At 38.6% G+C, this 21,297-nt stretch overlaps 1 protein-coding gene across 2 annotated transcripts; it reads right to left on the minus strand.

Moving 5' to 3' along the window:
* Positions 1-662: 662 nt before the first annotated feature.
* Positions 663-21,051, minus strand: CGRRF1 (cell growth regulator with ring finger domain 1). Of its 2 annotated transcripts, XM_087448504.1 has the most exons (7): positions 20,886-21,051; positions 15,517-15,656; positions 9,810-9,929; positions 8,543-8,720; positions 8,238-8,385; positions 1,691-1,798; positions 663-1,463 (listed from the first exon to the last, which is right to left on the minus strand). In XM_087448504.1, the coding sequence occupies exons 1-7, from the start codon at positions 20,987-20,989 to the stop codon at positions 1,143-1,145; spliced, it is 1,119 nt and encodes a 372-aa protein (XP_087304630.1). In that variant the 5' UTR covers positions 20,990-21,051; the 3' UTR covers positions 663-1,142. The 2 variants fall into 2 exon arrangements, with proteins under 2 accessions (XP_087304630.1, XP_004426228.1); XM_004426171.3 differs by lacking the exon at positions 9,810-9,929.
* Positions 21,052-21,297: the final 246 nt, after the last annotated feature.

Raw genomic sequence — 21,297 nt, forward strand, 5'->3', positions numbered from 1 at the left:
ATTGGAATGAAATGATATTATGTAAAAACACTGATACAAGGACAAGGCATTATTCTTAATACAAACAGGACAAAAAAGCCTTGAAAATCTCCCTGAATGTCATAGTTTTTTCATCGTGATCTAATTTCTCGTTGAGTGGAAGTTAATTTCACTGAAGACACAGGAAGCTCTGATTCACCTTCTTCTTAGTCATCTTGGAAAGAGTGGGAGATGGGGCTTTTTCTGTCAGGTTCCTCAACTCTTATGATGATGTAACAAGGAATGAACAAAGTAACTTACTATTCAGAAGGACATGGGTTTATTTGGAATAAAAACACACTAGGAAAAAAAGTTGTTTCTTTCAGCCATTTTTCTGGCTTCAAACCCTCTCCAGTGTTGGACGGGTCTGCTGAGCAGAAGGAAATGTGAGGTAAGGCATTGAGAGTCTCACAAATCTTCCCTGGCAGATCACATTCTGCTCATCTGATCACAGCTGACAAGAAATTTAATTATCCATGTTTTATTTATCTGCTTCCTATAAATGAATATCATTTTAATCTATGATACACTGAGAACAGTCAAGAATTGTATCTTGCATTTATGATTTAAGAAGCTATATTTAAAAATTAAGACTTGTGTTTATGTGACTATGATTATAAGGAAAATTAGAAGCCACACAGATGGATATTTATAAAAACTGATATTTCAGGAAAGGATTTAGAGTTAGAAGCCTTTTTCAACTCCTTTGTAAACTGGGGAACATACAATTACTTTAAGAATTCAGTTTTTTCCCAACTGCACTCCAGATTATGTCAAAGAAAAACATTCAGACATCTTAAGACTTACCTCCTCAAATTTTAGATGGATTGCTTTTCAGAATTTTTCTAATCAACTTTATACAAAATCCTCTAGCTGATAAAAGGCTAAACATTTACACTCTTCTCAAGAGTTGAATGAATTTTATGTATTAACACAGATGGTATTCCAGTATTCACCATACTGAACAGGAAGAAATTATTAATTCCACCATCCATACAAATATGAAGTTAAAATAGAATTTTCACTGATGGTCAACACTGTAGACTCCATGTTATGATTAATTCCAAGAGCACAAATTTCTGCATCTTCTGTGGAAAGTGCACTTCTCAGCTGTAACAACATCCTCAAAGAGTTTTCAGTGTGTCTTTATCTTGCTCCTTTTGACTACAAAGTGCAAAAGATTCCTGCACAAACTGCCTGCACATTGGGCACTGCTGAAAATACCTGAGGCAGCTGTCACACAGGCACGCATGCCGACACGGCAAGAGCACCCAGTTCACAGGCCCGTTCTGGCAGACCACGCAGTCCCTGCTGTTCTCCTCAGGAGGCTCCGCCCCCCCCTCAGAGAGGCCAGACTTTTCCAGCAGACTTTGGTCTGTGCTTTTGTCTTCTGAAGAGGAGTTACTGGAGGGAGTGGAATTATTATTTGCAGACATGAAAAGTTGCTGAAAATCAAATAAACAAGTTTAAAGATAATTAAAAATGAAAATTACTCTCAAATCTGGAGGTCCTAAGAGCTACTCAAAATTTATGAGCTAGCAAATTCTATAGCAAATAAGAGCTAACTTCCATGATAACTAACTGAAACCTATTATTATACCTTTACAAACAATCATTCCTTGAAACTCTTAAAACAAAAGGGGCAGAGATAAGACTACAGGGTACAACTTACCTTAAGATCGTGAAATTGACCTTGAGCCAGGAGTAAATATTGATATAATATTCTACAGGACAGCTTATAAGTCTTATCAGGAATATGAATTACTGACACCATGGAAATCTAAAATAAAAATTGAACACCGGTCAGTACTTAACCTCCTTAAATTATTTCACAGATATGTGAAAAATGCTTCTCAAATAAAAATAAGAAGTCGATAAATTAGAAAACTTACACTAATTTTTTTAAATCATAGTCACTAAAGAGGAACAAGTTACTGACATATCTTTGCCAGTTATTTTAATTATACTCAAATTTACAAATTTAATATGATCCCAACAAAAATACCAATAAGTTTTTTTACAGAGCTACATGAGTTGACTCTAAAATTCTCATATGAAAAAATAACACATAATAATAATTGGGAAAATACTGAAAAGAAAGCTTTGAGGGGGACTAAGCCTAGTCAGATATTAAAACATACTACAAAGCCTCTAAAATTAAAACTGTGATACTGGCACATGAATAGACAGAGGGATGGAACAGAATAAACAGTCCAGAAACAGACCCACCTATATATACAAAGTATTCCTTTGCCCATTTCAATGGGCAAAGGAATCTTTTTAATAATAGAAAATATGGGACAACTAGATAGCTATTTGGAAAAACATAAAATTAGGTGTATTCCTCATACCATACGTAAGACTAAACTCCAAAGCATAAGAGATCTAATTATAGAAAATAAAACTTAAGTACTAGAAGAAAATGTGTGAACTCCTTTTTAGTCTCAGTGTAGGGAAAGACTTTCTAACTATTACTCAAACCCAGAGGTAGATAAATTTGATGACAAAAAATTAAAAACTTGCATGACAAAAAGCACCATAGGCAAAGTCAAAAGACATACCACAAACTAGCATAAAATGTTCACAATGTATATCACAGACTAAGGGTTAATATTCCTAATTTATAAGGAACTTTTAAAAATCGAAGAAAAAGTGACCAAAAATCCTATAGAAAAATGGGCAAAAGACATGAACAGACAGTTCACAAAAAGATATAAACATGGTCCTTAGCGATATTAAAAGATGTTCAATTTCACTCACAATATGATAAATGCAAATTAAAACTTTACTGAGATATCATTTCTCACTTATCAGATTAACAAAAATTCAAAAGCTTGTTAATAAACTCTGTGGAGAAATAGTCACTCTCATATATTGCTGGTGGAAATGTGTTAAAAAAAAAAAAAGGGCACAACTCCAAAGGTACAACCCCAGTGGAGGAGAATTTGGCAATATGTAACAAAATGACATGCATTTACCCTTCAACCACACAACCTCAACAATATTAAAATACATATGCACAGATTATTCAGTGGAAGACTATTCGTTATTGGAGAATACTGGAAACTACCTGAATGTCTAACCACAGGAGACTGGCTAAATAACTATGGTGTGCTATGCAGCTGTAAAAAAAAAAAGTGAGGAAGATCTCTATGAACTAATCTGGAGTGATTTCCAGGAGATATTATGAAGTGAAAAAAGCAAGAACATGGACAGTATATGTAGTGTGCTACCTTTTATGTAAGAAAGAGAGAAAACAAGAAGAAATATATATATATCATATATATGTGAAAAAATATATATATGATATAAACACTTATAAATATATGTATCTATATCTATATCTATCTATCTATATCTATGTCTTCTTATCATTACAATAAGAAACATAGGAAGGATAAACCAGAAAACAATGAACTTGGTTATCTACAAGGACTGGGGTGTGTGAGAAGGGGAGGAGGGGATACAGAAGAGAGCGACATATGAGTATACTGCTTTACATAGTTTTTTGACTTTTGGAAGAACTAATCCAAGTAATTTATGGACACAGTATTTGACAATAAACCCTCAGTCTTGGGCAGTAAGCAGGGAGACGGCAGATGGAGCACCAAAATAATTAAATTCAGTAATGAATTATAAACCACTGGGAAAAAAAGGAATTCATAAAGCTATATGGATAACAAATAGATAAACTAAGAAATAAATGGGAGGTCTCTTACTTATAGGAGAATGCTGAGGGCTGACTGGAGGGCTGGAGTTGGAAAAAAAATCATCTAGTAACCATCACAGTAAAGATAAATCTGGTAAGAATCATCAATGAGTAGGAATTTTTGCTAAAGAGTGGGATACCTGCATGGTCTTGAAGTGCCTCTCCACAGACTGCTTATTATTTGCAAGGGAGGGAAAAAAAGGAACGGGAGAAACTAGATAGCACCTTGACTGAGAGATCAAAATTGACATCACCAATGAGGGAAAAGAACCTCCCACGCCTCAAAAGGCAACGCCCTGAAAAGGCCCCAGCATCAGCTCACAGGACATTGGCTGAGAACCCAGAGCTCCCACCTCCTCCTGACCAAATGGAAGACAGCCACAATGAGGGACGCTTTAGTTTACAAGAAGGGTGTGTGTACGGAACTGTGTTCATCAAAAATTCTGACGTCATAAAAGACAAAGACAGGCTGTGAAAATGTTCCTGATTAGAGGCGGCTAAGGAGACAAGACAAATACAGTATCAGACTCGAGACTGGAATCTGTCTGTACCAGAGGGAAAACATTTGTAAGAACACTGTTAAAGCGACTGACAACCTGGAAGACAGGTGACTGACTGGATGTAATATTACCTCAATGCTAGATTTACAATGTTGATAACTATACTGTGGTTATATAAGAGAACATCCCTACTATTAGAAAATACACACTGAAGTATTTAGGGATAAAGAATCATCATGTATACAAGTTACTCTCAAATCATTCATTAAAATATATATATATATATGTACACACACACATATATACAGGCAAATAACAATACAAATGATGCAAATGTTAACAATTAACAACAGGAGATCTGGGTAAAGGGTATATAGGTGTTCTTTTACTTTTTTATTTTTGCAAGTTTTTGAAATCATGTCCAAGTTTTAAAAAAACCCTACTATGGTTGTAAACATACAATATTCTTTACAGCTTTATAAAAATATATTAATTTGGTAATGGCTTCAGAGGTTTTTAATACTAAATCAAAATGATAGGATTGGTAAAAAATAGTAATGTTATCACCTCATACTAACAAGCATGTCATCTGATTTAACATTAAAAGCCTCTGAAGCTACTATCATGTTAGTTATAAACATATATGTAGTTGTAGATGTATAAAAAAAGATGTTCAAAATACACTATTAAATGAAAGCAGGCCACAAAATAGTATGTACAATTTGATCTCATTTCTATTTAAAAATTACATATATATGGGCCAGCCCCATGGCATAGTGGTTAAGCGCTCACGCTCTGCTGCTGGTGGCTGGGGTTCGGATCCCGGGGGGCACACAGATGCACCAGTTGTCAAGCCATGCTTGGCGGCGTTCCATATAAAGTAGAGGAAGATGGGCACGGATGTTAGCCCAGGGCTAGTCTTCCTCAGCAAAAAGAGGAGGACTGGCATGGATGTTAGCTCAGGGCTGATCTTCCTCACAAAAACTATAAATAAATAAATAAATAAATAAATAAAAATTACATATATAAACATCTGGAAAGATACAAATATTCACAGTGGTTATCTTTGGATGATAGAATACAGGTGATTATACTTTTTTCCTTTTGGTTTATCTAGATTTTCTAATTTTACTTCCTGCCATAAATATATATTATTTGAATAATACAGAAAATAAACTAATCTAATTAAGTACAAATGAAAAAAATTAAAAAAAATTTTTTTTTTGTGAGGAAGATTAGCCCTGAGCTAACATCCAATGCCAATCCTCCTCTTTTTGCTGAGGAAGATTGGCCCTGGGCTAACATCTGTGCCCATCTTCCTCTCCTTTATATGGGACGCCACCACAGCATGGCTTGATGAGTGGTGCCTTGGTGTGTGCCCGGGATCTGCACCTGTGAACCCAGGGCCGCCGAAGTGGAGTGCGCACACTTAACCACTATGCCACCAGGCCGGCCCCAGAAATGAAAAAATTTTTAAAGTCAAAATCTTACAATAATAATAATTCTTGCTTTCCTTTATCTACCTAAAATAACAAACTGGGTCCTAATTATACTACATAAACGTAATTTTTTACTGTTACAATAGGAATGGGAGAGTTTGATTTTTAGATTCAGAGTCTCTGACCCCCAGATAAAATATTGAAAAACCACATATGAAAAAGAATTGTGAAATGCTCAGTTTGCTTTTAAAATTAAGAACAGAGAACATTAATATAAAATACACTAATAAAGTATAGTTCCAATATTAGACCCAATCTGAGAGAGAAGAGATGGAGAAGCCAGGATTAACGGGAAAATAGGGAGGGAGCCCACTGATAAGAAGAATAAAAGACACAGATCCAGCTGTAAAATAAAACAAGTCCTGGGGATATAAGGTATAGCACGGTGACTATAGGTAGTTAGTACTGTATTGCATATTTGAAAGTTGCTAAGAGAGTAATCTTAAAAGTCCGTATCACAAGAAAAAACAATGCGTTTTGTAACTATGTGTGGCAATGCATGTTAACTAGACTTATTGTGGTGATTGTTTTGCAACGTACACAAATACTGAATCATTATGTTGTACCCCGAAACTGACACAATGCTATATATCAATTATACTTCAATAAAAATCAGTCAATAAATAAAATTGAAAAATAAAACAAACCCCAACACAGAGAAAGAGCCAGGCAGGGAGAAGGCTACAAAGCAAAAGAGAACAGGACTGTTAACCCTTGAGGGCCTGGCTCCCAGCCTCCTCCTTGGGAATAAGGCTCCCACAAACACACTTGAGACAGGCAGTCTTCATTTCAGATGGGTCAGGGGCCGGAGAGCAAATCGCTTCCTGTGTATAATGCCAGTGAACTGTACACTGAAAGGCGGTTACGATGACAAATTTCATGTTATATATATTGTACCACACACATAAAACCCCTCTCTGTTTAGATGGAGGAAGAAAGTTAGAAAACAAAGACGACCCTGAGCACCTCAAGTAAACAGAGAGCGCCATAGGTGAGGGAAACGGAACCCAAAGGGGAAGCTGGGAGGAAGGCGACAGAGCAGACCCTTTTTGTTTTGAAGGAAAGGACAGAAGCAGGAGAGCTCAGAAGAGATAGGGACACAGTGGTGAGAGAAGGGTCACCTTGCCTTGGTAGGTAGGATAAAGAATCGCGAAGCTGGAAATATGAAACACCAACTTAACAGGTCTTATTGATCTTCAACTGAAAAGGGAGGTGGAGGGTGGGGTGGGCAGAGGACCTCACACACATGCAACCAAGGAGTTTTCCCGTCAAGCTCTGAGGCTCACCAACATTGCTAGGTCTGACTTTTTTTTTCCACTTGTCAAATTTATTGAGCACCTCCTGTGTCCCAGGCACTGCGCTGGGTTCTGGATACACACTGCTGTAGCTGAATTTTATTTGGAAAAAACAAGCTGACTTCAGCTCAGTGGAACTTTAGTTTGATAAGATTAAAAACCTAAAACACAGAGAGGCTTAACTGCATATGAGCAGGGTCTAGATTTCCCAATAAGGGTCTGCACCTTCCAAAGCTCAATATCTGCTTATTTCAGGGAGATACATATTCCTGTTTAAAACAAAAAGGACTACGAAGGCTCAGAGTCAAGCTCCTCTTCCTGAATGACTGAGATTCTTCCTCTGTTTCAATCTTTATAAGGATATGTGCCTTAAAACACAAGGTTGTTGGAAGGAATAAACAAGTTAATGTTAGTGAATGTACTTTCTATACTACAAAGTGTCATAAAAAATTTTTATCATATCTTTATCAATGAACATATCTATATCATGTACTTCAGAAAAGTAGTAAATTGTGTATAAGGGCATTCTTACCATGTTACAATTTCACCAGAAGTTTATTTCATATATAAGCTTCTACCATACTGAGAGGATTGTCAGGGCTCAGGTCCTCTTAGATCCCTAAGATCCTTTTATCTTCCTAATAAGGATAAACTACCAGACTAAAGAAATAATTAGCACATAACGAGAAAATTAATTATTACTATAATTACTGAAAATATAGGGACCAAACATATATAAGATGTAGGTGCAGCGGGGGCTATAATGGAAACAAGACGACTGCAAGCATGCAAAGAAAAAAGTGGATAATGACTTAAAATTGAGCACTTTAGATAATTACAACACTTGTTTATTCAGTGCTAAAAATGTTAAGAATAAACATGCTTTCTAACAGACTTCTTTTATGTAGTAAACATGATAGAATACAGAATAATGAAATTAACTTAATTCAACTATAATATATCTTTTATTTTCTAAATAAAATCATATTCTTGCAACTCCTATGGAAAAAAATAAGTTATACTCTGAAGGAGCTGTTATATGTATAAAAATCACACAGGTGTACTTCCCATGTATTCATTTTTCAAAAAAATTGTGTCTAGGCCAAATGTATACCCTCAGAAATTAAAATAAAACTTTTCCTCTTTCATCAAATAATTAAGACCCATCATCCAAATCACTTAAAATTAATGCTTCTAGAATTTTCAAATTACTTACAATATCATAAATTTCTCGGTCATCCTCATCAGCTAGGGTCAACAGCGCTACCAGTGGATAGCGAGATCTGGGCACTGTACCAAAGTCTTCAATTTTAGTATCTCTTGGTAACTGGCAATATATTTCTTCTTTGCTGTCCTTTTTAATACTTTTTGAAAATGTAAAGGTAAATTGTCACTATAACCAAAAATACAGTAATATACCAAAGGTGATCAATAATAACTTAGCAACACTTTCTTTTATCCATAAAAAGTCTCATATCTAAAATTTTCAGGTGCTAACGGATGTATCAGATAAAAGGATACAAATACTGTTCCTGATGGAGATACTCGCTATACAAAGCATTTTCCAGTGCTTGGGGGGTGCTTATTCGGAAGCAATAAAAGTGCTTCTGCAGAGCTTCATATAGTTTCTGAACACTGCACCCCCAGTAGCATGTAAGGAGGCTATCTTCAAGGCAATCTGTTGTCAAAGTTATGCCAGCTGTAGAAAACAAACGAGAAAAAGAGAAGAAAATTACCTAACACAGCTTCTAATACAATTATACATAGCGAGTAACAAAAGCTTCCTTTTGGATGCTGGCCAGGCTCAGGGTAGTTAAAGAAAGTTATTAAAGGGTACATGCCTATAAATGAAGGAACCGGTCTCTAAAACAAGAGACATAAAAACCTCAATGTCGGGCCAGCCCTGGTGGCCTAGTGGTTAAGTTCGGCACGCTCTGCTTCACTGGCCTGGGTTTGGTTCCTGGGTGCAGACCTACACCACTCGTCTGTCAGTGGCCATGCTGTGACCGCCGCTGACATATAAAATAGAGGAAGACTGGCACAGATGTTAGCTCAGGGCAAATCTTCCTTAGCAAAAAGAAAAACTGAACTACAGTTCACTATTGATAACCTACCACTCTAACTGTGTCTATAATCCTAACTACAAGAAACAGCAGAGCTCTTTGTGTCTCTAAAAGCAGAAACACACAACCCAGGGGGTCCACTAGATGATCACTGGAGTAGAAAAAATATTAAAAATAGCTTTACTAACATTAATATACACATTGATACACCCTCTTGTCACACAGTTAATGTTCCATGTAATATGTAAAATATCCTGAGGAAACAGTGCGGATTTCAAAACAGGAGGGTTCAACAGTGATGTCCTCATTCACCTGTTTGCTTTCAGCATAATAAAAGCTATTACGAGGCCGGCCCCAAGGGGTAGCGGTTAAGTGCGCACGCTCCGCCCCTGGCAGCCCAGGTTCGGATCCCAGGCGCACTCTGCCTCACCGCTTGTCAGGCCACGCTGTGGCAGCGTCCCACATAAAGCAGAGGAAGATGGGCACGGATGTTAGCTCAGGGCCAGTCTTCCTCAGCAAAAAGAGGAGGACTGGCATGGATGTTAGCTCAGGGGTGGTCCTCCTCACAGAAAGAAAAAAAAGAAGAAAAAAATAAAAAAATAAAAGCTATTATGATTTGAGTAAACCTGATTAAGTGGATAAATAAATTAGAAGTGGACACACAAATTATCTTACATAGTTTTCCCTATTTAGCACTCCCACAGGTCTTACTATGTGCCACCTACGTGACTTCTTCCCTTGTGGCAGCTGCAGCAACATCAAGTTCAAGGGCAGCAGCAACCAGCTCTCACACTGTCGGCCGTGCAGGCTGTGACATCTGGTGCTCAGCGGCAGTGGTGTACTTCCTAGGCCAGAAGGGCACAGCTTTGGTCACTTTTTCTGGCTGCACCGCCTTGGTCTCTGATTCTGGTTCTCCAAACCTACTGGCAATTCTGTAAGCTACCCAAGATCCTTTCATCGGAGTTGTTTCTGCTGCTTGCTAATAAGAGTTCTGATTGATATACTACATGTTTTTCAAAGGTGATCAAGAGTATGTGTTGGAAGGAGATACACAAACACAAGCAGATGCTCTACAGGATACCAAAAGTTGATTGCGTTTTTCACTTTTCCTCTCAGTATTTAGTAGTATGTATGCAGTCACCGATTCCGAGTATGTGTAGCAGTAGTGACATAAGGAAATTTCTAATCACAGGTAAGCAAAAATTTTAATTGGCAGGACCTTTGCATAGGTAATTGGAACAGAATTTGATTTCAAATTTTTATGAGTCCAATCAACAGGTATTAATTCAAGAATGGAAAATTCAATTAGCTATTTTTTTCCATTAGCTATTAAATAGCTGAAGAAAAATACTCCATTAATACAAATTTAAAAAAATATATATTAAAAAAACACATACTTTTCTCTATATCACTAAAGAACCACACGACATGAAGCAAGAAAAAAAGTTAGAAGTATATAGGAAAGGGAAAAATAGTAAAGGTATATAAAAATAGTGGAAAAAGAAAAAAAATGGAACCCAGAAAATGATTTCTTAATATCATTGTATTACTGGCAAAAATGTGAAAAACGTGAAAAGATGTATGTATGAAGCACTAGTTATATCAAAATGCTGGAATCCACCCAAATGTCCAACAATAGGTGATTAAATGAATAAAATATCGAATACTGCATAATGAAGTACTATGCAGCTTTTAAAAAAGAATTGAGGCATAATTCTATATACTACTGTGGAATAATCTTCAGAATATATCATTAAATGAAAAAAGCAAGGTGGAGAAAAGTATATACAGTGTGCTACTGTTTATCTCACAGGGGAGGATATCCATATACATGTGTTTGTTTACACTATAAAAGAACAATGGAACAATAAGCCTTAAAAAAAAACCTCAACTTACAGAACATATAAACTACCAAGCAGATTTGCTTTATAAACAGAACTTGAGGTCCAGAGATTCAGAGCTGCATCAAAGCCTTTTACAGAGTTTGTATACTTGACTAAAATGGGGAGAGAGTGCGAGACCACTGAGGACTGGGTATTAATCAGAATCTAACATAACACATCTCTGAAATTAATATTATAAGTTAATGAAAAAGAACTATAGACTCTACAAAATTCTGCTCTCCACAATCTTTCATAAACTTGTCCATCACACAGACTGAGAAGAGAATGTACTGATTTATACTGGCTGATGATAGTTCAAATGCCCCTATGCAAAACTATTTTCCCTTTAGTTTTTCCCACTTCTGCAAAGAAAGTTCCCATTCTTATATTTTCTTAGTCTTCTAAAATTCAGTGCACACACAATGCCATCTTAGATCAATAGCATTAACAGAACCGCGACACAGCCATAAACCAGAAAATTCAGAATCCAAAGTAAGTGAGGCAGCATGGGTGTGAATTCTCTCAACCGCCCTCACTCGCCTAGCTGGATCAGCCAAATAAAGCACAGTGTAAGAGACAGCCTTGCAAAAACTGAAAAAATAAGGACTATAGTCCGATGACTTGAGCCATTAAAAAAGGAGAAACAATGGGGCAGAAAAGCCGCAAGAGAAGGATGAAGATACAAGGAGATCATGCATGAGGATAATAAAACTGGAGTTATTAGGAGACAACAAGTTTAGGTCGTAGGCAATAGAGGTTCATAACTTCCTCCAAAAATGCTATGTCATTTTACCTAACCCTTTTGCTTTATGTTAGCTTTTACCAGGGTGAATAAGCCAAAATATAAGGAAGTTGTTTACAAAAGGACAGCAGAATTCCTGAGCCAAATTAATTCAACTCAACTAATATATCCTGAGTACCTATGAAGCTGATATCTGAGGGTTACTGTAAATATTCAATAAGATTACCTTTCAATCTTGTTAATCTTGTTAAGATAAGTTAATCTTGTCAATTTGCTGTTTTCTTATTTAACCCGAGGGGTGACTCAAGGGTCACAAGGATTTATAAGCTTGTTTTACAGAAGAAAAAGAACGCCTTCAAGGATTACAGGACAATCAGCCCCCAGCTGCCACTGACTCCAAGAAGACAGACTGCCCAAGGGCTTATCAGGAGTGAAAGGAGCACAGATTTCCCCTTTCTTTCTCTGGAACTCCTCCTTCCAAGCCCCTTAGCTCTATAAAACCCCCTGCTTTCCTCTCTTGTGAAGGTGGATTTGAGAGAACCTATCCTCCCGCATTCTCATTTTGGCCAATTCAAACAAACCTTTGTCCATCTCCAAGCACGATGTCTCGGTGATTGGCTTACTGCACGCTGAGCACACAAATTTGAGATTAAGAGGTCTGGTATCACCTACTTTCAATCTCATTAAAGCTTCTATACTGGGGACATGGAAACCTCACAAATCCAAATATAGTATCATTACATAACAACAACAAAAATCCCAAAAACTCACCACTAATAAACTAAATGACTAAGATTAAAACTGATTCTCTGGTTTATTTTCAAGTAAATCAGGTACCCAGATGTTTCCCCTCCCTCCTCTATGTGCCAGGCACCTTGGGTACAGTGACAAAAAAAGCCCTGGAATTTTAAATTATCTACACATCAAATGAAATAAACCTTTTAAAATTTCACAATTATTGCTCAGAATATTATTTCAATTTCCTGCTTAGACACCTTTAATGACACTCACCATTCCACAGTTTAAACAAATGAAATTTTATTCTGCTGAGTACAATGCCCACCAAAATCCTTCTCCTATTTCCCTATAGAAAACAAATAATGAATGACATGCATTGGTATTTTAAAAATTAAAATACTTCAATAAGTATGCCATAAGTCCATATCCTTTAAAATTTTTTTTTTTTTTTTTTTTGCTGAGGAAGATTCACCCTGAGCTAACATCTGCTGTCAATCTTCCTCTTTTTGTACATGACCCACCACCACAGCATGGCCCGGGAAGGTCATCGCCCAGGAACCAAACTGGGGCCGCCAAAGTGGAACACACCAAACTTAACTACTAGGCCACCAGGGCTGGCTCTCAAATTTTTTCACGTACTCAGTAACGCTACTGTTGTTTAGCAACTAGTGTGCTGGGTGCAGCTGAGAGTCTTCTACTTACTGGGTATCTTTTCGTTTGCTGCTAATATTTACAGGGCAGGCTCCATTTGAGACTATTTCTGCCTGAAAGGCACACTGATGGATTTGCTCACACTTTCTAGCTCACAAGTGTCCTGTGTGTGTCTGTTCACAATGTTATCAATTCTTCTTACTTTTTCAGTGTGTTTCCAGGCTTGCAGGAAGGATGGCTTTGTACTGGTAGATTTTTTTATTGGCAGTCCTGCTCAAGAGCCAGATGTCATATTAGAGCAGGTCCAAGTGCATGGCCACAGAGGTCAGAGATCACTGAACCACCACATTTTCTTTTTTTTTTTTTCCCCCAAAGCCCCAGCAGATAGTTGCACGTCATAGCCACACATCCCTCCAGCCGCTGCATGCGGGACGCGGCCCCAGCATGCCGGGACAAGTGGCGCGTCGGTGCGCGCCCGGGATCCGAACCCGGGCCGCCAGCAGCAGAGCGCGTGCACCTAACCGCTAAGCCCCGGGGCTGGCCCAGAACCACCACATTTTAATCAGGCACGTTTTCTAAACAAGTTAGTTTTCTCTGTCCTACCTTAAAATTTGGTCTTCCCAAGTGAAAACTGTCACAATGAATCCTTTATCCACCATTAGGGAAAAAAAAATCCTTAGTTCCCTTCAGTTCATAGGGTTATGGTATAAAATTTACAGCTAAAGAAGAACAATAAATTTTGTACTTTTTCCTAAGATTTACTGAGGTTGACAATCCCTATTGACTAAGTACACTGATTTTTGACAAGTGATTCTAGAAGTTAGAGGCAGGAAGATGACTAGACAAGAATGGTCACAGAAGCCAAAGGAGCAGCGTGTCAGGAAGGAAGGACTGGTCAACTCTGTTCAACACTGCAGAGAGAGCACCAGCTCAGGCCTGAAAAGCGTCCACTGGAGTGTATGACTGCTGGGGGTCAGAGGTGGAGGGCAGACATGGTCATCGGTGACCTTGGAGAAAGCCACTTCAGTAGAGGCATACAGGCAAAGTCTGAGTGCACTGCCCTGAGGAGTGACAGGAAAGTAGGCTAGGAGGAGAAGGCAAATGCAAACTGTGTTTAAGAAGTCTGGCTGTAAAGGGAGGAGGAGAAATAGGACAGTAGCTGGAATAAGATGAAGAGTTGAGATGGTTTTTGTTGTTTGTTTTTAAGATGTCGGAAATGTGAGCAAGTGTAAAAGGCGATAGGTCTTCACTCAGAAATCTTTGTAGAGCTCAGACCTGCATCTAGACCTGCCTACCCTATGTCTCTGTCTAATGGTCACAAAAGCATTTCAAAGTCCAGAAGTTCAAAACTGAATCCACTGCCTTTCTTTCAAAACCTGCTGTTTCTCCTGGGCTCGTCGTCTTGGTAATACGACGTGCCTATGGAGGACCCATAAAGAACCTGAATCTTCCTGACTTCTCTTACCTGTTCCACCCTATGTTTCATCCATAACACACTACTCATTGTTTCTCTAATGTTTGATTCTGTTTTTAACTCAGGGCTTTGTTCACGCTTCTCCCTCTACCTACAATTTCTCCCAATCTCAAAAGATGAACACCTACTTATCTTTCAAGACTCTACTCAAAAAAAAAAAAAGGAAGAAAGAGGGCCAGCCCCTGGCCTAGTCGTTAAGTTTGGCGTGCTCTGCTTCAGCAGCCCAGGGTCGGTTCCTGGGTACTTGTCTGTCAGTGGCCATGCCGTGGCAGCAGCTCACACACAAAAAGAGGAAGATGGGCAGTGGATGTTAGCTCAGGGTGAATCTTCCTCAGCCAAAAAAAAAAGAAAAAAAAAGGAAGAAAGAAAAAAATAAGATAGAGAGAGAGAGAGACACTCAGCACATCCTTCCTTTATGAAGCTTTTCCTGATATGCCTCCCCACCTTAGCAAACTTAATCATTTCCTAGATAGTCTTGCAGACAATTTTATTTTTCCAAGTAATCAGAGAAACACACAACTACCATCTACCATTACCATCTACCAAAATGTCATTTTATACCAAAATAACTTACACCCAAAATACCATAATTTCAGATTAAATGACAATTGTTCCTCAGAGGTTGGGAACTGTACACTAACTGTACTGATACTACACCATCCTTACATTTCTCACTGCACAGTGTCCTAACAGACTTCTCTTATTAACACCTGTGATACTTTTCTCATCCAAGTGCCTCTGTTTACTAGTTAGTAAGTTCCTTAGGAGCAGCTTTGTGAATTACTAGTATTTGTATCTGTAGTATGTAGTCCAGCTCCTGGAACAAAACAGGTGCTCAGTAAATGTCTGTTAAGTCTAATGAAGAGAAAGTCACAGAGAAAGAAAATCACAGGGCTGGGAAAGAGGCACACAAAGAAGAAAATCTTTGGAAAACAGCCACCAACTTGTAAGTGAAGCTGAAGATGGATTAGTGATCTCTAAGCCAAAAGGATTCTTGACTTGTCTCATTTGCTTTTTGAAAACTCTTGCGTTGAACTGGGTCTCTTCTGAATTTCTCAAAATTACTGGAACATCCCAACCAAACCTAAAGAAAGGTAAAAATAAAATAAAACATAATTTTAACAACATTGAAACTTTATGTTATATATAAACTATGTAGTGCTTCATTAACATAAGTATCAGAAAAAGAGATGAAGTTACTCGATTTACCTTAAATCACAGAATTAATCTAGAATTAAGAGAGATTAAAGATCTCACAGAATTGCAATATATTGTTCAGATGCGTGAACTGACATACTCTTCAAAACAAAGAGTTCTATTGTTAATATTGTTGATAAAGGAGTATAATGATTACAGATAAATGGTACCTAATATAACAGTGAACACACAATAGAATTATCAAATTTTTTAAATGATATGAAAAACAAATACATATGTAATATGCAGACTATTTGATATTATTTATGAAACAAGAAAACTTTTTTTTTTTTTTTGAGGAAGATTAGCCCTGAGCTAACATCTGTTGCCAATCCTCCTCTTTTTGCTGAGGAAGATTGGCCCTGGGCTAACATCAGTGCCCATCTTCCTCTACTTTATATGTGGGAAGCCTGCCACAGCATGGCTTGACTAGTAGTGCATAGGTCCGTGCCTGGGATCTGAACCTGCGAACCCCGGACCACTGAAGTGGAGCACGAGAACTTAGCCGTTACGCCACTGGGCTGGCCCCAACAAGAAAACTTTTAAACATCAAAAATAGCCTTTCATTTATATAACATATTTTCTACTTTTAAATTTCATGTAAAAATGTGACAATGTATATTGAACAGACTTAGAAGGATAATGAAAGGGACTAAACTCAATTCCTTCTAAAATTAGAATGCAGCTAAGTTTACTCAATTTAAATAAAATAACTTAGAATATACACTAAACGAGGGGACTTCAGATTAAGATGGCACAGTCACGTTCACACTTTGATGCACTCTCTTCTCTCCAAACACTTAGTAGTGAGAGATAAAAAATAAAAAGAGAAATCAAAAAGACCCCACTGAAATGAGTAAACAAACTGCAATGCATTTAAACAAGTAATAGCATACTCAGCAATGACAAGGAATAAATTATTGTTACAACCACATGGATAAATCTCAAAAACAACATGCTGTGCAAAAGAAGCCTCACGCAAAAGAGTAGTCCTATATGATTCTGTAACATGAAATTCCAAAGCAGGCAAAACTAATGTATGGTAAAATCAAAAACAGAACAATAGTTGCTTCTGGGGGTGTTGGAGTAAGGACTGACTGGGAAAGGGCATAAGGAAACTTTCTCTGGTGATGGTAAAGTTCTGGATCTTGACAGAGGCTTGAGTTGCATACACGATGTGTTTGAAAACACAAGATTTGTATGTTTCACCATATGTAAGTATTATTTCAAAAGAAAAAATGAACTATAAACAAAAACAAATATTGAACTCTAATAATATGCAATGCTTTAGTACTTATGGATGAAGAGTACAACTTACTTTGAAGTGATCAAGAAATAAGGCAGACTGATGGGTGGACAGAGAGATGGATGGATGGACAGATATATAATAAAGATATTATAGCAAATTTTTGATTGTAGAATGTAAGTGATGGCCATATGTGTGTTCACTGTAGAATCAAGTTTTCTGTATGTTTGAAAATTTTTATAATAAAACGTTGGAAAAAAGAGACATAGCTGGGTTCAAAGACAAATCTTTATGGATCTGAAAAGGGAACAAAATATAAAGCTGATGCCATCGTTTGATGGGTTCTGAGTCTGGCAGTAGCAACTAAGCCCTCACACAGTCAAGAAAGCCTTGTAGGTTGTCCACTCAAGACAATGGCCAGAGCCAGGATCACAAGAAACCAGGAGCTAGGTGAGACCAATATCAATATGGGACAGAACTGTCATTATAAGACCTGGTCCTTAACTGGGGGGGTTAGGAATCTGGGTGGAGGGAATTATAAAATGGTTAAATAGCAAGGGTGAGGACAAAGGGAGAGGGAAAAAAACCTTCCACTAAAATTCAGCTTGCAAACTTAAAATTTCAAAACATATGAATAAATCTAATGCCAAGATAAAGCCAATAAAATTAACAAATGGAATAAAATTTTACTCTAGATGAATTTAATTTTAAACAACAGTTGAATAAGTCTGCTCTAGTCCTGCCATAAAAAGCTGAAAAGCAAGCCTCTAACAGATAAACTGTTTCCAAGTAAGGTAACTGCATCCCAAAACAAAGCACAAGAATATTTATATGAAAACAAAAACATCCAGAACCAAGTAAGGTAAAATTCACAATGTTTAGCATCCAATAAAAAATTAACAGGCATGCACAGAAGCAGAAAAATATGATTCATAATGAGAAGAGAAACTAACCAATAGAAATAGACCCCAGGGGGCCTTCCCGGTGGCACAGCACTTAAGTTGTGCATTCTGCTTTGGCAGCCCAGGGTTGGCCAGTTCTGATCCTGGGCACGGACATATCCACCGCTCATCAAGCCATGCTGAGGCAGTGTCCAATATAGAAGACCTACAATTCTACTACTATGATACACAACTACGTACTGGGGCTTTAGCGAGAAAAAAGAAAAAAAGAGGAAGATTGGCAACAGATGTTAGCACAGGGCCAATCTTCCTAAAAAGAAAGAAAGAAAGAAAGAAAGAAATAGACCCCAGAAATGATACAGATACTAGAATTAGTAGACAAGGACATCAAAAATAATTGTTATAACTACACTCCATATTTTCAAGAAAGTACGTAAAGATTGAATATATTATATAGAGACATGGAAGATATAAAAAAGACCCAAATCCACTTTTGAAGATGAAAATATGTTTGAGATGAAAAAGACACTGGATGAGATTAACAGCAGATCAGACATTGCAGAACAAAAGATTAGTAAATTTGAACACATAGCAACAGAATGTAACCAAAATGAAAGAGAGGGAAAAAAGGCTGAACAAAAATAAACAAAACATCAGTGAGCTAAGGGACAACTTCAACTAGTTTTATATACATGTAACTGAAGTCTGCAGAGGAGGGGCGGAGACAGTAAAGAAAACAGACTAATATCACTCAGAAACAACATAGATGCAAAAATTCTTAACAAAATTTTAGCATATTAAATCCAACAATATATAAAAAGGTTAATACATCATGACTTAATGAGGTTTATCTCAGGAGTGCAAGGTTGGCTTAATATAACATTAAAATTTTAATGTAATTCGTCATAGTAACAGACTAAAAAAGAAAAACCGTAAGATCATCTTAATACACGCACAAAATGCACTTGCTAAAATCCAGTGTCTATTCCTAATAAAAACTGTCAGCAAACTAGGAATGTAAAGGAACTGAAACTGATAAAGGCAGCAATAAAAAATGTATAGGTAACATCATACTTAACGAAAGACTGATGCTATTAAGGAACAAGACCCTTAATAGCCATGTGTCCTTAAGCAATCACTGAACCTCTGTGTAACTGTTTCCCCACCTGTAAATGGTTATAACAGGGCTTGGCACCATGTAAGTGCTAGTGATGATAATGTTGATGATGGAGTAGACTCGAGTTAGCAGAAGGGCTAGAAAGAAAAAACAAATCCAGTAACTTCTCCCCTTTGATCCTCAGAATCAATTAGCCCACTGCTTCTATCTCCACTACTCACCACTGCCCCAGTGCCTTTTAGAGATGAAGTCTGGAATATGGAGTGGTAGGACCCAAGATATAACCTTCCTATGACAGCCAGAGGATAACACCTTCCCCTACTTTCCTTCATCCCTTGGAGTGAAAAAAAACAAGGAAGAAAACACCACTCTAGACATACTCCTCATTATATCCCCCAGCCCCTTTCTCATCATTTTAATTCTCCCTACCTCCTCCCACCATCTACACCACCTAGGTTTGTGTAAGTACACTCTACGATGTTTGCACGACGACGAAATCGCCTAACGACGTATTTCTCAGAACGCATCCCCGTCATTAATGCAATTATCAACTAGTTACCCATTTTCCTCAGTGGAGGAAAATTACATTTAAGAGAATACCACTAATATTATAGTGGTATCCCCTGTGTTTTTATCCCCTGTGTTAAACTTCTTTTCTCCCTTGGGCAACATCTTCCTAATTCCAATTACAAACTTTCTTGAAATGAACAATAGCAATAAAATCTGATGGGTGAAGAACAACAAATTGTTAGGATTGGTCTTAATCTTCCCCCACCCACAAACAAGGAATTTTATGCTCTATGGCTGGCAGGGTGGGGAGCAGTGTGGAAATGTTAAAACTTTGTTTAGTTTCTAAAGATGGCATGTAGTTTCAGAAACTGACAAGGGCTTGAGTTCTTTCTTTCAAGTAATCACATATATGTGATCAGACAGTATCTTTAAACTCATTTATTTTTACACAGCCTGCTCTGGAGGACAGGAGTCACTCCATGATTCCTCTGCCCCTATGTTCATGTGTTCTCTGAAACGCCTTCGATTCTCTGCTATACACCTTTAACTCCATTTATTTTTCAAAATATTCATTCTTCAAAATGCAGCTCATGTCTCTCTCCTCAGTGGGTGGACTAGTAAGATGGTCTCAACTAGCTGAATTTATAAGGCTTCTCTAAACATGATACGATGGCATCTCCACAAGAGAGAAATTTTAGAATCTCTGGGCTAGAAGAATTGCTCAGCGATTATCTAACAGTCCATTCTCCTTGTCTCCAAAAGGTCAACTGCCTCTACCTTTTAGTGTAACTTATCTCTAACGTCGCTTCCAGCTCTAAAATTATGACTTTATAATTCTATCGACTAAATATTATTTCAAAGGGTGTGGAATGTGTGCAGAAATCATTAAATTCTCAAGTTTACGGTAACAGAGTTCAGTTATAAATTACGCTGGAGGCTCCGAGGCCAAGAGCTCAGTTCAGGTCAGAACAACAATCGACCTTGTTTACTGTCCACGTCTGCGCACTGTCCCGCAGGTGACTGACTCACTCTGGGCACACGGTAGGCCCCGATTCGGAACAGGAGCCTGATGGACAAGCACTCTATCCCGACCGCTTTATCCCCTGGAAACCAGGGTGGATGAAACACCTCAGTCCGGCGTCCCCCAGATGCCCGCAGCGATGGGGACCGGACGGTGACACAGGCAGCGCCGCAGGTGCGGTGTCCACCCTGCTCCGCTCCCGGAGCCGGTTGGGGCCCTCGGCCCGGCTCCCCAAAAGCCCCAGGCGCCGCAGCCCCGCAGCCCCTGCCGCTCGCCGGCTTCGGCCCTTCGGCCCTCGCCCGTCGCCCTGGGGCACTTACCATCCTAATACCAGGCCGGTGGTCACGACGAAGCAGGTAAAGACCACCGCGATGTAGAAGAGCGGCGAGTACTCGTAGAGCGTTACTAGAAACACGGCAGCCATCAGAGTCCCCTACACTGAGCCGGGCTCCACCGTCCAGCCCAGCCCAGCCCACTCGGCCGGGGTAAAGCCAGTACGGTGCCCCGGAGCGGACAAACTTGGTGGATCCTCGCTTGCCTGGGGCTCTCATAAGCTAGACGGCGGGGTAGCCTAACGGACAGAGGGAGCCGGCGGGCCAATCACGACATCGCGAACAGGGCTCGCCCCGCCCCTCCCGCTCTCGTCGCAGCTACTGGCTGCACTGAGGGGCGGGGCCCCGTATCGCCCCGCCCCCGACTCATGGGGTTGGTCCCCAGTGAGCGTCTTCCCCG

The sequence above is a fragment of the Ceratotherium simum genome, chromosome 24 (genome assembly GCF_057802395.1).
Source record: "Ceratotherium simum simum isolate JZ-2026a chromosome 24, ASM5780239v1, whole genome shotgun sequence".
Classification (NCBI taxonomy): Eukaryota; Metazoa; Chordata; class Mammalia; order Perissodactyla; family Rhinocerotidae; genus Ceratotherium; species Ceratotherium simum.